Genomic DNA, 17,373 nt, shown 5'->3' with positions numbered 1-17,373 from the left:
CCAGAAATATCAGAAGCCTTTTGTCTCAGATGCTGTCTTTCTCTGGAAATGTTTAATCCATTGATGCCTTTATGAAACTCATAAAAGGAAGTACTGCATTTGATGGACTTAATAATTTTGCATTTTTATAACTTTAATATATTCCTTTGAGCTGCACTTAAAAGTGTAAGAACAACCTATTACTATAAGAAATACATCTTCTTATAGAGAGACTGGAAATTGAAAGAACTGTTTAAGATTAAAAAAATGTTTTATTATAACATAAAGCCGATCTAGATTTAAAAAAAAAAAATCACAGGTCCTTAACATTGCTAACTTAATTAAGTTGCTGTTGAAGGATTTGGACTACATTATGGTACTCAAAAAGTTGCGTATATTTTATAGCTAAAATGGAAATACAAGTTTAGAATCTGGTGATTACAGTAATGGTAATTATGTGGTTGGACAAACAAGAACCCAGAGTTACTGAAACTAAGGGTGTATATAGCACAGTAAGTGAATACAAAAACCCCCAGATATCACTTTAATCCCACTGGAAGATCAACAAGGGATAAAAGGCAGTTCGTAAATGGTGGATAGTGAGCTGTAAGTCACACCATTGCTAGGACGCTACTTCGTGTGACAGAAAATAACTTCAGGAAAGCAGCACAACCTCCCATAAATGTCCATATCGCCCATAGTTATTAAGAAAAAAGACAAAGGAACCTAAGATGAAAGTTGTATTAGAAAATGCTGAGGTTCACCTGAAATAAAAAGCTTTTCTTTGGTGATGTTATCCTTTTAAAATTGGGTGGTAGCCACACTCTGCTTACCTGAACAGACCTCCAGCACTGCTCACCTCACACTCCAGTGTGGAAATGAGCCCAAGCAAGGATTATAGATAGGGAAGATGGGTCAGAAAGTTACTCCCCTAAAGGTTCCCCTCCAAGCCATTTACCCTCCTCATCTCATATTTCCTAGTAAGCTTATTTATTTGTGCATCTAGAAACAAATTATTCTAACCTCAGGTCAAACCTATCACTGACAATTCTATATGGATTCTACCTGAGGTGCCCTTCTGAGATCTGAGGCCATATCTATATGTTCCTATATCACCCCCCTGGGAGGGAAGGTCATCTCCTATGATTACAGCTGTCTAATTGCCCAATGACCCACCTCCATCTCACACAGTTTTCCCATTTCCCGGTTGTCCATGAATGCGTTAGGATTAGCCACTATACACCTGACCTTTAAAAATGGCATTGGTATGAACATTCATGCCACAGCTGGGGCCAAATTCAACGAGAGGCTGTCATGAGTAATATGTCATGTTACTGATCAAAGGAGTCTGCTTGGTTGTTCTGCACACAAAGATCAAGTTCTTGTTCATGTCTGAGAAAATGAAAATAATTACTTGTGTTATATTCTGAATATGTGGAGATGGGGAGGTTGACTAATATTATAAAATACTGCATTTAATATTTGATCTCTTTAAAATATGCTAGGCAGATATTATGAATGCATCTTAACGGAGTAAAGCTTTAGAAATACAGGGAAATCTTTTTTGTGTGTGAAGAAACAGTGCACTAAGTTCATATGTCCTAGGAGTATAGAACAAAGCTTCTCATCAGAGTTTTAGGAATGAAAGCCTTCATTCAAATGGCAAAATATGGAGTCATTGTAGTCATTTGCCTGTTAGTATCAATAAGCAGAGCTGAGTACTTTAAAGGTGAGTTTTAAAAAGCATATCCTAAAAATAAAGGAAAATAAGTGCCTGGGGACTTAGGAACACCCTCACAATCCCAATCTCCTACAATAGGTGTGGCTCATGAGTCTTTGCTGTCACTAGGTAGCAATCTATCAATCCCGGTGGGTGCCTCTCTGGAGAACCACAGTAAGAAAGGGGACAAATGCCATGACTGACCTTTATTCCTTTACTCATTGGTAGGAGCAGTCAGGATTTCCTGATGCATTACTCACCAGGAAATCCCAACTGCCCAGCGGCAAGGGGTTAAAAACTGTTCTCAAAAGCTTTTTATGTTCTGAAAAGCTAAATTACACATAGATGCAAACCACAAACACACAGCACCTGGGTAAATAAAGTGTGGCTGAATAAAGGCCTGGCTATTTGCAAAAGGGAATCTGGAAAACATTTACTTTTGGGTGGTTAGTGTTACTTACACTTTATGCTTTTTTTTTTTTTTTCTTAAGAAAATAAGAAGTTTAGAGGAACTGTGCAAAATAAAATCAGAATTTTAACATGTCTGTTGAAAATAAGATTTCAGTTCATTTACTTTCCAGATCTTAAGGGGCTATGAAGCTTGAGAGGGGCACAGAGCTACTGCACAAAAAAAGCAACGTTTTTAATACAAATATTGTTGAAGAAAATTCTCTAGATATATAACTATGCAATGGAATGCACTGAAGAGATCATTAAACATTGTCCTCCAAATATGGGGTGAAACATAAATGGTAAATGGCATCAACATTAAAGCTGCTGTGAATTCAAGACCATTGTACTTCAGAATAAGCCAACATTTCTGATAGATATAACAATATGAACACCCAGGAGGTCATGTCACAGAGGATTTATGCTGAACATACTTCTGAGTACCTAAGGGGCTAAGTGATTTCTCCTTGAAGGAAAAAAATCATCTCATTATGGCAGGGGGTTCACTAACTTTCAGTAGAAAACTATTAGGTTGAACCATAAGAAATTGCTAGTAGGTCAAAACCTTTGAAACTCAGCAATTTCATATAATTCAACCTAATACTTTTTTTTTTTTTCCCCTAAGTCAAGTCAAGTTGGTTTTGACTGATTTGTGGAGAGAAAAGGGGTGGGAAAATTACTAAGTGTAATTAGTGGAGTTCTTATTGGGAGGGTTCTGGGTGTGAAACTAGCATTGTGAAACTGTCAGATAACGTTACAGAATTGATATTTCATTGTGATGGAGGAAGGAGAGAAGTTCGATGAGGTCATGGGAATAATGTAGATTTTTGCTTACCCAAGAGGATACAACATGCGAACAAATCTAGCATTAACATATCCTTAGCAGGAAACAAAAAAGTAGTAATTAGAACTGAGTTTTTAGGGTACCTCTACCATGAGTTACTGTGAGGGATAAATAAGAGCAGTTAGGAAAAACAGTAATAGTATATCTATCTTGTTCATATATTCAAATTAACAAATGGAAGAAAACCATTCTTTATAACATAGCACCATAAGGCTATTAAGAGCACCAGACTTCCCAACGAGTCTTGCACATTTAAAAGAAACATAACCTAAATAATTTTGGTTACATAGAATGTTACACCTAGATTTAAAAACCCTTGCAAAACATCCTAAAGTCTATGTAAATGAATGCGTTACAAATTAATTATGAGGGCTAATGGTGAGCTGAGAGGACATGATCCACAATGTTTTATATATTTAATTGATTTCAGAGGAGGAGAGGGAGTGAGATAGAAACATCAATGAGAGAGAATCACTGATTGTCTGCATCCTGCATGCCCCCTACTGGGGATTGAGCCCAAAACCCAGGCATGTGCCCTGACCAGGAATCGAACACTGACCTCCTGGTTCATGGGTCATTGCTCAACCACTGAGCCACAGCGGCCGGGCCCTAACGTTATTACAAGGCTAGAAATTCTATATAGTAATCAATGAATTCTAGGCTTGATAGTGCTAAGTTCTTGGATAATGTAATCCTTGTGCAGGGGACTCTCAAAATACAACAAAGCACAAACAGCAAAGGAAAGGGAACATAGGCATTACAAGTTCTAACACACAGTATTCCCATTCCATTTTGAATTTTTCATAGATATATGTTCAAAATTCTTACATTTCACTTAGTGAAGATTTTAAAAACATGTTAATCAAATTATTTTTATTATGACTATAAATTATGCAAAGTTCAACATGTAACAAAATAAACATACCAATGGCTAAATACAAATGAGACAGTACAAAATACAGATATAAACCAATTATCAGACATGACTACATATTCCATCCTATAATCTCATAAATCAAAGCTTTTAACTGTCTGGATTCATATGTGACCGTATTCTTTCCAATATGCATTCTTTCTTCTTCCAGGGGTTGTTCAATTACAGCAGGCACGTTCTTGCCATAAACTTCACAGTGTTCTAGAAACTGGACACATTCTTGTATAACATTGTCACGAAGCATGATCGTGTGTTTTGACATGTTTTCTAATAAGGACAAGAAGCATCTTTTGGCATAGTACCAGGTATCAGTTCCCAGTTTTTTATTGTAAGGTTCCAAGCTTTTGATAACTCGAGAAATCCCAAAGTCATAATTTCCTTTGGCACAGTAAAGTGTCCCTATCACCAAATTCACAATGCAGAGATGGTAGGTTTTCTTATCTGGGTCATCATAGGAGAGCTGCTCTTCCTCCTTTTCAATCTTCCTCATCAACTCCTCAGCTTCTTCATTTTGACTTGTCATAATATATGAAACACAGAGGTTAGCCAATACAATAGCACTGACATTCAGGATATTGTTATAATGCTTCTTGACTATGGGCTCATAAAAACCAATGGCTTCTTTGTATTTGTTTTCCTGCATGAACAGGACATGAGCCACGTTCAGCTTCCATACATCATGGTCATTGCAGAATTCCACAGATTTGCGGAAGATCTTTTCTACCATTGAATAATTTTCAAGGTTCCAGTAGATTTTTGCCTGTGCCATCAATACGGGAATATACTTCTCCAGGATGTCATCATATTCATTCACTGCCTTTTTGACAGCTTTATCATCTCTAATGTGTCTTGCTTCCTGCACTTGTATGGTGAGTTTCCGGAGCTGCTCAGTCAGCACCCCGGCTAGCCCATCAAGCTTAATGAAAGCCTCTTCAGGAGCTGTCTGGCAAGTAATCATGGCATCTAAGAAGTCATAGAGATAAGGTGTGAGGAACTTATAAGTCAAGTGGGCATTCTCTGCCAGGACATCTGCTGCTAGGTCAAAATACTCATATTTGCAGTAGAGCAGCAACAGGTTGCCAAAGGTCTCTGGGGGAAAGGGGTTCTGTTGGAGCAAAAACTGTAGCTTTTCAAACCCTTCTGTAGGCCTGGCATCCATATTCATCAGCGCCTGGTTGTGCAGGGTCACAGGGTCTAACTCTTCCTCTGCCCTTGGTGGCATGTCAGTGAGGGCTTCCTGGGCGGCATCATAGTTTTTCAGTTGGTATTCTATGGCTGCCTTAAGGTTGAAGGCTTCCACCAGTGCAGTCTGGTGAAGAACTAAAGTGTTGCCAACGCTGTGAACATCAATTCCCTCCGTGGTCATGCCCACACCTAGCTCTGGGTGCTGGCGGATGCCACGTTCCACAATGTCAGCGATATGCTTCAGCGCTGGGGCATATTGTCGGCTGCTGTAATAGGCCAAAGCCAGATTGTAGGAAAGGTCAGGCTGGTAGCCCGAGGCCTGCAGGGCTGTAAAGAACTTGGAACAGGCAGCTTGATACTGTCCCTCCTTGTAGAGCAAACAACCCAGGTTGACCTGGCCATCTGACTCGTTCTCACCCCCACTGTCTTCACCCCCTTCCCCACTCAGTAGCTGCTCCACCAGGCTCCTGGCCCCCGGGAGATCGCCCTCGCTGTACTTGATAGCAGCTTGTAGACGGAGGACCCGGCTGTGGTAGGCGGGGTTGTCCAAGAGCAGGAAGGCGACCCGGGTGGCCTCGGGATAAAGGCAGGCCTTGTACAGGGCCTGGGCCTGGTACAGGCGGTACTGCTCCAGCTCCGGGTGCAGCTGGCTCAGCTGCTCATAGCAGTCGGCCGCCAAGGGGAACTCCTGCAGGCGGTAGTAGCAATAGCCCAGCAGCGACAGGCCGGCGCGGCTCCTCGGGCTCCGCTGCAGCTCCCTGCCCAGCAGCTGCACCGCCTCGGCGTAGCGGGAGTCCCGGATGAGCCGGTACACGGCCGCGGTGAACTCCCCGTCAGGGATAGGCGTACCGCCCAGCCCCGCCATAACCGCCAAATGCTTGTGCGTCCCAGTTACCAAGGCAACAAGCCAACCGGAAACGGAAAACCGCAAAGAATGTTTGTTTGGTTGTTATTGTTTTGTTTTTTGGGGTTTTTTTTTGCACGTTCCCAAAGGTACTTTTAGCGGAAGGATCATACTAGGAAGAAGTCACTAATGTGAGGGTGTTCATACCTGATCTCGCCTCGGATGAGTCCAGGAATGTGAGCATCATTAGTTTGCGTGGGGAGCGGAATCGGCTCTAAGTAATTCAGAGACAAAACTCCATCTCCCGGCATGCACCGGTTCAATTGCGCCTTCGCGGGAACGTGCTCGCGCTGCATCCTGGGAGGCGTAGTCTCTGAGCGGTGGGGAGATGAGACTTGGCTCACCTGTGCTCCTGTTGCAGGTGAGGGTTGCTGTCTACCTGTTGCGTCACTAGGGTCTCTGGCTCGGAGCAGGGAGGTTTAGGTTCTGAAGTCCCTAGGGTTTTGGAATCTTACATGCGGTGTCATAGTATGGTGTGGTTCCCATCATCTTAGTGAAAGAAACAGAAATGGGAAAGGCGGAAGGTCAACTTTGTTTCTCCCCGAATTAGAATGGGTTCTGTTCTGTTTTCGGGCCACCCTGAGGGCACACGTTCTAAGAACAGGAGTCCTTATTTTGAAGTTTCCAGAGATAAGCAACAAGAAAGGGTGCTTTGGATGGTACCTAGTACTGGGAGAGGATTGACTTTTCCGTAACAATGGATATTAGTGAGCACTTATTAGAGTTTAACCTGGTCCTACAGCCTGTCTTGATCCTCCAAAGGTCACAATGAAGTAGAAACATTGGAAAAAATCTGTGACCTCGTTTTTTACAAGAATGAAAAAAAACAACACCCACAAACAGCAAGTGTTCCATTTCCTATGCACTCTTACTCTTCTAACTCTCCCAGGCGTCCTCAAACTACGGCCCGCGGGCCACATGCGGCCCGACGAGGACATTTATCCGGCCCGCCAGGTGCCGCTGCCTGTCCTGCTTAGCTGCCGACTCATCCTGGGCCCGCAGTGCGCATAGGAATTTGTTCATAGTTTTTTTTTTAAACTATAGTCCGGCCCTCCAACGGTCTGAGGGACAGTGAACTGGCCCCCTGTTTAAAAAGTTTGAGGACCCCTGGACCTACCTAATTAGCCAGTCTGTGGTGTGTGTGTGTGTGAGACAGAGAGGGAGAGAGATATACACAACCTGTACTTGTCAGGCTTTAATAATGTTTTTGGATATCACTGAGATGATAAAAATTGGATTTTCTTTCAGTTAATTTTTTTTTAATTGCCTACACTTCAATCCTTCCCCACCCGCACTCAGATTCTTAGTTTGAAGACTTCTGTAGAGATTTGTTAGACTACAAGAAACCATTCTGGATTTTATTTTTTCCCTTCGTCATGTATTTGGAATAGATTCTCTGGATTCCATGTTATACCTCAAGGCTATTTTTATATAAATTCTTTTGAATTTAATAGGGCCTATCATGGGGCAGTGAAAAACTAGGGACTTAATTATCTTATAAAATGATACTGGATGACTAATAAAAAACATACCCATAGTTTAGGCTGACCTGGAGACTCTAGAATTTGTGGGAGATGAATATACTTTTTCAGTCAAACATTTGAGAAGTAGACAAAGATAACAAAAGACAGAACTAGCTTATCCCAGTGAGGTACTGATAAATGTTCAGTATTCATGATAATAAAATTAACTATAATTTATGAAGATCTATCACATGCAGTCCCTCTGCTGGTGGCCTGGGGTGAGGGTGTTGTCTTTCATACTCTTCTATGATTTTCATTAGCCTAACAATCACGCAAATGAATATAGTCCAAGTAAAAGCATGTCTTTGCTATATAATTAAAGACTTCAATGCAAATCCCTTATCTGCCTCTTCCATAGTATTGCTGCCAATAAACATTATTTATGTATGCGTATTGGAGCCACCATCAACCATATTGCATGGCACTTTATTAGACTATTCACATATATTATCTCTAATTTTAATAATCTCCCTGTATCCCGCATTTACAGAGGGAGAAAAGAAGCAGCTTAGTCATGATATACAAAATATAAATTCATTAGGAAATAGTTACTGATGAATTAATTAAATCGATGTATCACATCAGAATCCAGTTTTGAAGGAATACTAATCTTGCTTTTTTGGGTTGTTATCTTCCCATTAAAACAAACAACCGCCAGACCAGTGTGGCTCAGTGGTTGAGCATCAACCTATGAACCAGGAGGTCACTGTTCAATTCCCGGTCAGGGCCCATGCGGGGGTTGCAGGCTCATTCCTCAGTAGGGGGCATGCAGGAGGCAGTCAATCAATGATTTTCTCTCATCATAGATGTTTCTATCTCTCACTCCCTCTCCCTTCCTCTCTGAAATCAATAAAAATATATTTTTAAAAAGAATATTGGCAAGGAACCAGCCCTTTACAAAACAACCACCAACTTGGTTTGAGCAGTAGAATTTGAACTTCCTGGCCTGAGTTGCAGTTGTGAGCAGATGTTAAGAATTGATTAGTGAGAAGTGGTCTAGGTTTTGAGAAAATGCTGTTGACCTCAGGGTGGATTTTGCTACATAAGAGGAGGCATGCTTACAACATAGAAGATTTCATTCAGGCCAAATATATAGAAGCTGAAAGCATGATGTTTTTTCCCTAACATGCTTATCTTTCTGCCTCCCAAAATGTGAGATGATCAAATCCCATGTACATTCTACTTGGCATTCTTTTTTAGAACTAATTGGAAATTGTTTATTATTTTTCTTGTAACATGACTACTACTTTTTGGTAAATATTGTTTACTTATGAGTATTTCAAACCATAGCTATGGTTAAATATCTTCCTTGATAAAGGAAAACCTGCAACATCATTTCCTAAGTTGTTATATCTGTTTCTTATTCATTCCAGACCATTTTCTACCCTTAGGCGACCCTGCTGGACATTAGGATTCATTAACAGTAGCAAAATTACAGTTATGAAGTAGCAACAAAAATAATTTTATGGTTGGTGGTCACCACAACATGAGGAACTGTATTTAAGGGTCGCGGCATTAAAAAGGTTGAGAACCACTGTTCTACAGGATGGCCCAATTGAGAGGCTCAGTATCCTTGCTTCCTCTGGAGTCCCTGTGTGTGTGCCTTGATTTTTTGTACCTGTCTGACCCTCTTTCCACTACCTTTTGCCTCTTCCTCCCCACCCCCATACCATAAATGGTAGAAAAAAATAAATTAGTGCCAAATTTGTAATGTAGTTCGCTGATAGGAGCATCTGTTCAATCTTTTAAGACTTTTGGAAAAGACTATATGCTTAATCAACATTTGGAAATATTTATGCTCAGTTGTTAAGAAATTTAACCTCTTGAGAGCTTAGTCATTTTTCTATAGTAGTTTCAGCTCTATTAATATTTTATGTAATAATATATATCCTTCTTGATATATTTTGCTTTTGATCAAATAGTTTCTTTCTAGAAGTTCAATGCACTATCCAGTGTCAGAGCCAGGTTAAGCAAATAGTTCCTATTTATCCAAACTAATTTATTAAGCAGAATTCAATAACATGGTTTATAAAAAGGAATTATCAGGGAAGACACAATTGTGGGTACGGCCATTGAAAAATTCATTCCCCACAGTTGGAGTGTGTTATCAAATGCACTGGTGAGGCTGTTACCCAAATCACTTAATTTGAGCATTTTTCACTGCTCCTATTTGCAAGAGATAAGAAATGATTCGTGGTATCACTTATTTCTGCCAAGAGTAGTATCTTTCATGTTGAGATATATCCTGTCTATGCTTGTTTTCATTTCTGTAATACAGCCATGAAAATAATACGTTGAGGGGAAAGGTCTTGAAGTCCATGATCAGAGATGATATTTCTTTTTTAAAAAAATATTTATTGTTGAAAGTATTATATATATCCCCCTCTTCCCCCATTGATGCCTTCTGGCCCGCACTTACCCCCCCACCACAGGCCTTCACCACACCATGGGTCTGTGTCTATGGGTTATGCATATATGCATACAAGTTCTTTCCATCTACCCCCACCTCTCCTCTGAGATTCAATAGTCTGTTCCATACTTCTATTTCTCTGGATCTATTTTGTTCATCAGTTTATTTTGTTCATTAGATTCCACATATGAGTGAGATATTTATCTTTCTCTGGCTGGCTATTTCACTTAGCAAAATACTCTTCAGGTCCTTCCATGCTGTCTCAAAGGGTAAGAGATCTTAGCTATTGTAAATTGTGTTACTATGAACACAGGGGTGCATATATTCTTTCTGATTGGTGTTTTGGGTTTCTTAGGATATACTCTTAGAAGTGGGATCATTGGGTCAAATGGCAGTTCCATGTTTAATATTTTGAGGAAACTCCATACTGTTTTCCATAGTGGCTTAAAGGAAGATGTCATCAGTCTCTGAACATATTGTCTGGCTTGCAAAGCCTCCAAATTCTTTTTCCATCAGAGAGTGTCCCATGAAGGCTTTGATGATCAGCTATCCAATTGTCTGCAAAGTACTGTACTAGTCTTTGAGGCTTTTCTCATAACTCTGTGGAGAGTTATGAAACACACTCCTGGGGCCTGTGGACTAAGCCTGTCTTTCAAGCCTCCTGCTCCCACACTCCCCAAATCCAATGAATCAAGTTCTGACAATTCTGTCTCTGAAATATTTCAACCCCGTATATTTCTCTTCAATTTATACTACTGTTGCTCTGATTTATTCCACCACCGCCTCTCTCCTGGACCTGTGTCAATGTTCCTAAATGGCTTTCCCTCATCTCTTCATGGGACACTTCCAAAGATTTCAAAGCACTTTATCTCCCTTTTTTGTTTTACTTTGGGAATCTCATTAAATGCATCTCACCATTTCTCCCAGGAGATCATAAGATCCTTGTGCAACATAGAACTCTAGGGAATTCTCTTCCTAAGTCAGAGCTTCTGTCTCAGGTGGGTAGGATATCATTCACCCCGATGATTCTTGCTGCTTGAATATATGAGAATATCTTGGGACTGAACCTTCATACGATTTGGAAAGGAATGGTTGCTATATATGGTATCAGAAGTTGATGTGTAAACTTCATTTGATTTAGTCACTTTCTTCTAGTGAGGAATCTAATAACATTATTTTGTTTTATAAGCCCATAATTGCTTTTCTGCTGGGTCTCTATGCCATGGAGGTGTTCTTTGCCCTCTCGGTGTTTTTTAACCTTTAGAGGTAGTTTTGTCCTTTCCTAGCTCCAGAACCCTGCAGACCTAGAATACTATCTGTAAAGGACATAGAAAAAATAAACAAACACACAAACAAACAAGTCCCCCTCCCCACACTTTGGCATAACATACTTAAAAGATGTAGCTAGTTCAGTATAAAACCATCTGAAGTCAATTCCCTGTTCTGCCATCACCACAATGTAGCCCTGGAGAAGGTTGTTAACATTACTGAACTACACTTGCCTTATTGGTAAAACAGGGACCACACTAATTACTTTGTTCATGATAATACAAAGCATCTGGTCCATAGTAGGTTTTTAATATTACATAAGTGGAGCTATTGAGTTTCCTTGGAATAAAATTAATGAGTTAAGTATGTCATCCAGGAGTAGATGTTCTCTTGATACTTCAAATGTTATGTTCCTGAGTGCCTGATAAACTCCAGAATGTGCAGGGACAGTTATCTGGCATAAATTAGTGTATTTATTAAACCCACTTCTTCAATAAATTAAAGCACAACTTAAATATTACATTTTGTTCGTACAACAAATTAGTGAGTGCTTGCTCTAGCTAAGGCACTGTGCGTTGTGAAGAATCAGAACTTTCAAGAAACATACAGTCCAGAGGAGATACCAAAAAGATATACAAAAATCACAACCCAGAAAATGTGTGCAGTGCCTTGAGTGATGCAGTGTGACAGAGGTTCTGAGTTTATAGTAAAAACAGACTCTCATTCGGCTAGGACAGTGTTTTGTAATCCTATCAGATGCTGTGTTCCTCCCTTTTATAACAAACTAGAGGCCTGGTGCATGAAATTCGTGCACAGGTAGGGTCCCTAGGTCTGGCTGGTGATCAAGGCTGTTCAGGGCCTTCCGGCTGCCAGCCAGGGCCTTCTTTCATTTTGCGCCACCCCCTGGTGATCAGCGCATGTCATAGTGAGCGATCGAATTCCCTGTCTCCTGGTCTAACTCCTGAGGGGACACTTTGCATATTAGCCTTTTATATATATGATTTTCCAAGGCCCTCTTTACTATTTTGAAATGTTATATAACATTCTACGCACATGATTCATTTTCTCTTTCTTCTTTCCTTCCCATCTTTTTCTATTTTTCCCCCTTAAATATCTGGTATATGAACTAACTGATCAGAGTCCTTGATCATTGACACAATCTCCATTATTGATCCATGCAAGGTCCTCTTCTAGTCTTCTGTTTGTTTGTTCTGCTAGTTATTTTTAATGTAATAATTGCCAGTGACATCACCACCCAACATAAAAGGCAGGACCTTTACCCTAGCATGCCTCTGTCTCTACGGATACCAATGCCTCCAAAACAATCCTCTTGTCTCCCTTATCCTAGGTAACCATCACCCTGAATACCATGCTTGTCATTGTCTTGCTTTTCTTTTATATATAGTTTCATTATTGCATCTATATGAGTTTCTTAAACATATCTTAATTTTAGTTGTTTTAGCCTTATGAAAAGGATTCACATAGCATATACTCTTTTCATTTAATGTTACAATCTAAGACTCATCCATATTGCATGTTTTAGTGTGATTCACCTCTTTCTACTACTCTACTATATACCATTGTGTGAATATTCCATAGTTTACTCATATCATCTGTTGAGGGGCATTTGGGTTGTTTATAATTACTGTTTTAAACAGTGTTGCAGTTGCCCTGGCTGATGAGGTTCAGTTTTTTGGAGTGTCGTCCTATACACCAAAAGGTTTTCAGGTTTGATCCCTGGTCTGGGCATGTGCAGAAAGCAAGCTGATCGATCTTTCACTCTCATATCAATATTTCTGTCTCTCTTCCTCTCTCTAAAGCAGTGGTTCTCAACCTTTCTAATGCCACGACCCTTTAATACAGTTCCTCATGTTGTGGTGACCCCAACCATAAAATTATTTTCGTTGCTACTTCATAACTGTAATTTTGCTACTGTTAATGAATCGTAATGTAAATATCTGTGTTTTCCGATGGTCTTAGGCGACCCTGCTGGCGGTTTTCAACCTGTGGGTCACGACCATCGGAAAATACAGATATTTACATTACGATTCATTAACAGTAGCAAAATTACAGTTATGAAGTAGCAACGAAAATAATTTTATGGTTGGTGGTCACCACAACATGAGGAACTGCATTAAAGGGCCGCGGCATTAGGAAGGTTGAGAACCACTGCTCTAAAGCATAGAAAAAAATGCTGCAGTGGACATTTTTGTACATGCTTCTTGGAGTACATTTCTACCTAGAAGAGGAATTGTTGTGTCATTAGAGTACTTGAATGTTTAACTTCAGTACATAAAACCAAACTGTTTTCCACAATAGTTGTTCGGATTTATATTTCCATCAGCGTGTATAAGAGATTCTATAAATCCACATTATCTCTTTGTATTGTCAGAATTCATGTTTATTGGCCATATACACTGAGTGGCCAGCTTATTATGATCTCTGAACGCATAATAATCTGGCCGCTCAGTGTATATCCTATATAATAAAAGGCTAATATGCAAATTGTCCCCTCGACCAGGAGTTCGACCAGCAAGCAGGCCAGCCAACCGCCCATGTCCCCTCCCCCTGACCATGCTGGCCGGACCCCACCCATGCATTAATTCATGCACCGGGCCTCTAATATATATATATACTGAGTGGCCAGATTATTATGCGTTCAGAGATCATAATAATCTGGACACTCAGTGTATATGTGCTAGGTCATGACAACACCAGAAAAACATACCCGCAAATATTGAGAAGGCCCTCCTAGAGTAGTGCAGCCACCATTGTGAGCTGACAGGTTAAAGAAGTGAGGTGATACCATAAAGGGCCCTTAAATGATGGGGAGTATTTAAGATAGCAGATTTGAGAGAGAGGGGGAGAGGTAGAATTTCAGTGCAAAGGTAAAAAAATCACAAGGTATGTTTGTAGAAAATTCATCCTGACAAAGTTGGAAGTGAGTTGGAAAGAATTTTTTTTAATGTGTTTGTTTATTTGGGGGGTGCTGGTACAGGCCAAGGTTAGTTAATGCCTACATCACAAACCCTTGGCTGGTGTAGTCCAACATAGAGCTGACCCATCTGCTTTCCTTTGGGCAAATCATCTAGAGACTAAATTAAGTTCTGAGAACATAAACCAATAAACCAAAGCAATAAATCCAGCTTTAATAAAAATGAAACAGCTTCCCACATTTCACTTTGAGCCGTAACTTTATTAAGTACATTTACCTTGTATTTTATTAAGCACATTTTTAACAACCTTTTTTTTTTAATTGAAAAGTTTTTTCTATTGTTTCACTTTGCTTTTGTGGATGGCTTAGATCTTTCATAAAACAAAATTTGGATATTTTTAAGAGCATGGTTATTGTTGCCTGATAAAGCCACATTGTAGGAGAGTGGGGAAAGGGCCCCAGTCTGATTACATGGTGACTAAACTGGCCTAGTGAGAATTGCAATCTTCGTCGGGTAGGGGTCCTTAGGCTGTATTTCATTCTGTTGACCCTAGATCTAGGGAGTCAAAGGGGAAGCTATTTGCTTGCCTCTTTAGTAATTAGCTTCGTTTAAAGATTCCCTGTAAGGATAGAATAACTATTTTTTTTAAAACAATTAGTAAGACAGTGTCTCATTGCTAGTGTTAATGTTGGAAGAGTATATTCAGAATCTTTGTTTCATAGTCTGAAATATGATATAACTGATGTAAGTTTGTGAAGGGTCTTGAGCCTGATTCCAAATACATTAACTCTGAAAAAAACGTACAATATTATTTAACCCAGACATTCACTGTACCCAAATCATACTCTTTTATGACATTTAAAATGTTTTTTACTGCTAACATATTTCAGAATTCTACCACTGTAGCTTGTCAGTTTTTGCAAATAAAATATAGGACATTTAGAATAGGAGAAGTACATTTTGGACATATATTAAAAGGTTATTTGTTTATTTGAAATTCAAAATTAACTGGGCATTCTGTATTTTATCTGGCAACACAGATAAATATTTCATATTCAGATTTTTCACTTTCTACTGATTTTTTTTATTTTTTTTACATACTACTTTTGGTTGCATATCCCTTCTTTAGGTCTTATAGCTATACAAATATGGAAGACACTCATTTTCCTTACTCTCTACCAAATACTATTCCCACCAGGTACCGAGTAGGAGTAATATTGGGGAGGGGTGTGTATGTGAGAATGATAGTGCTAGAGAAGCAGTAAAACCATAGCTCTTATCCCAGGTACAATATGTAGCTGCGTGAGAAAAAGAACGTCAGTTCATTTGGGTATATTTTTATATAGTGAACTATTAAAATGATATTCATTAATTAATGATCTTCATTATTTCTTTCAGCAAATTAATTTAATTCAGCTCCTTTTAATATAAGATACCCATGGTATCAATGGTAGAGTAAACTACTTACACTGAAAAGATTAGCTATTCTTAATCTAAAAAGTCCATCCATCATCTCCTACACTGAAAACTTCTCTCTCCTTTTCTCTTCTCCTTGAGCCAGGGACTCTCCACTCTCTTGCTGGGCCATTCCTTCCCATCATCTCTTCTCATCTGTCCTAGCTTATCTCCTTTTTCAAGCCCCCTCTTCCTCCAGCACTGCTCCTGGAAACTCAAAAAAAAACTTCTCACTTTATAAACCTTCTTGTGTCATCCAGCCCATGCCCTAGGGACCATCTTGCTACAGCCAGAGTGGCTTATCAAAATGTTTTAGTAGACAAAAGTCAAGTCTTCATCACATGTATTCTGCTACCAGCTCCTAAAAGTTTCCTCCACCCTGCTGTTATTAAAGGGGAGAGAAATGGGGATCAAAATGCAAATTGAACCAGGATAATGAAGAATGGAGGGTCCCTCCATGGCCATTTGAATTAATCTTGAGCCACTGTGGAAAGAGGGGTGAAGATCAGAAGCTAATGGAGCTGCCCAAGAGAGATTTCACTGAATCAAGAGGGATATTCCCAAGCCAGGTGACAAGGCAAGGCTCTGAGGTGACAGAAGGAGGCCTTTCCTGACCTTTCCCTTCTTCCTTCTGGTATCAGGAGCACAGGAAACCTTGCTGGTACTTGGGACAGATAATGACATTTTTTTTTTTTCTGCTGGGCAGTATCTCTTCAGACTGGGTGTAGGCAGCTGGAGGAAGAACCACCACTGAAGAAGGATGGGATACTCCTATTAACAGGCTGGTTCTCAGACCCCTCTGCAGCTGCCTTTTGGGTCCCCCATAGCTAGGGGACATTATAACAAGTGACAAAATAGGTGAAGGGAGGCATCACACCTGGTTATTGGGTCTATGGGGGAGGCATTAATTAACTAGACCTCAGAGTATTTCTCAGCAGGCAGTCTCACTTTGAGAATCTGTTATGTAAAGAGAAGTGCATCCATATATAAGTTTTTTTTTAGTATTGTTGTTACTAGTTAATGGGATGTAAAGACAATGACTTCCTGTCAAGGCAACTATTGCATTGCACTGTAGATTATCAGAGATTTCTCTTCATCTGTTTTTAACAGGTAGGTTAGTAATATTGGTGACTACATATCAGAACATGGTATAGTATGAGTATCGGACTAGCCCCCTGAGACAGTGACCATGGACCATGTTAGTTCATTCTACCTTCATGGAATCTAGGACTACAAATGTCTTTAAAAACTCACCTCCCAAAGAAGAAAAACAAGCAAACAAGTAAAACTCCTACCAATACAGAAAAATAAAAATGGCAACCAAGATGTGTCTCTGAGGGTCACAGAAGCAGAGAATCTGTCTTTTCCCTCCTGGGAACCACATTCAATACAGCTCACCAGGATGACTCTAACCCTCTCACTTAGACCCTGAGGGTGGGTGGGTGAAGGGGGTGCGAGGAAAAGCTGCCAGCTCCTGGTGGCCGCACGAGAAGCAAATCCATTTGGTGGATGGACATTTTTAAAACCTGCCACATATGTTAGCTATTTTTATGGCAATTAAATTGCTGGGGGATCTGTGAGGTGATTGCACAATAAAACCTTTCACAATAAACCATGTGGAAAATCATCTAATCCAACCCCTGGAGGTCAAAAGCCACAGTAACATGTTGCTCTATTTCAGGAAGAAGAATTAAGACTTTAGACAGGTTGCTTTTCCCTTTTTTCTTTATAGTCTGTTGGGGTGGAAGATAAATTGTGTGAAAT

General features: G+C 39.9%; 1 protein-coding gene across 1 annotated transcript; it reads right to left on the bottom strand.

The window, feature by feature from the left end:
• Window positions 1–3,855: 3,855 nt before the first annotated feature.
• Window positions 3,856–6,107, bottom strand: IFT70B (intraflagellar transport 70B). The gene has a single exon (XM_080668152.1). The coding sequence runs from the start codon at window positions 5,975–5,977 to the stop codon at window positions 3,980–3,982; it is 1,998 nt and encodes a 665-aa protein (XP_080524278.1). The 5' UTR covers window positions 5,978–6,107; the 3' UTR covers window positions 3,856–3,979.
• Between the last annotated feature and the right edge of the window lie 11,266 nt (window positions 6,108–17,373).

This window comes from Plecotus auritus (assembly GCF_963455305.1).
Source record: "Plecotus auritus genome assembly, chromosome: 5".
Taxonomy (NCBI): domain Eukaryota; kingdom Metazoa; phylum Chordata; class Mammalia; order Chiroptera; family Vespertilionidae; genus Plecotus; species Plecotus auritus.
Note: the sequence above shows the minus strand (reverse complement) of the source record. Positions and strands in the feature narration are given on the sequence as shown.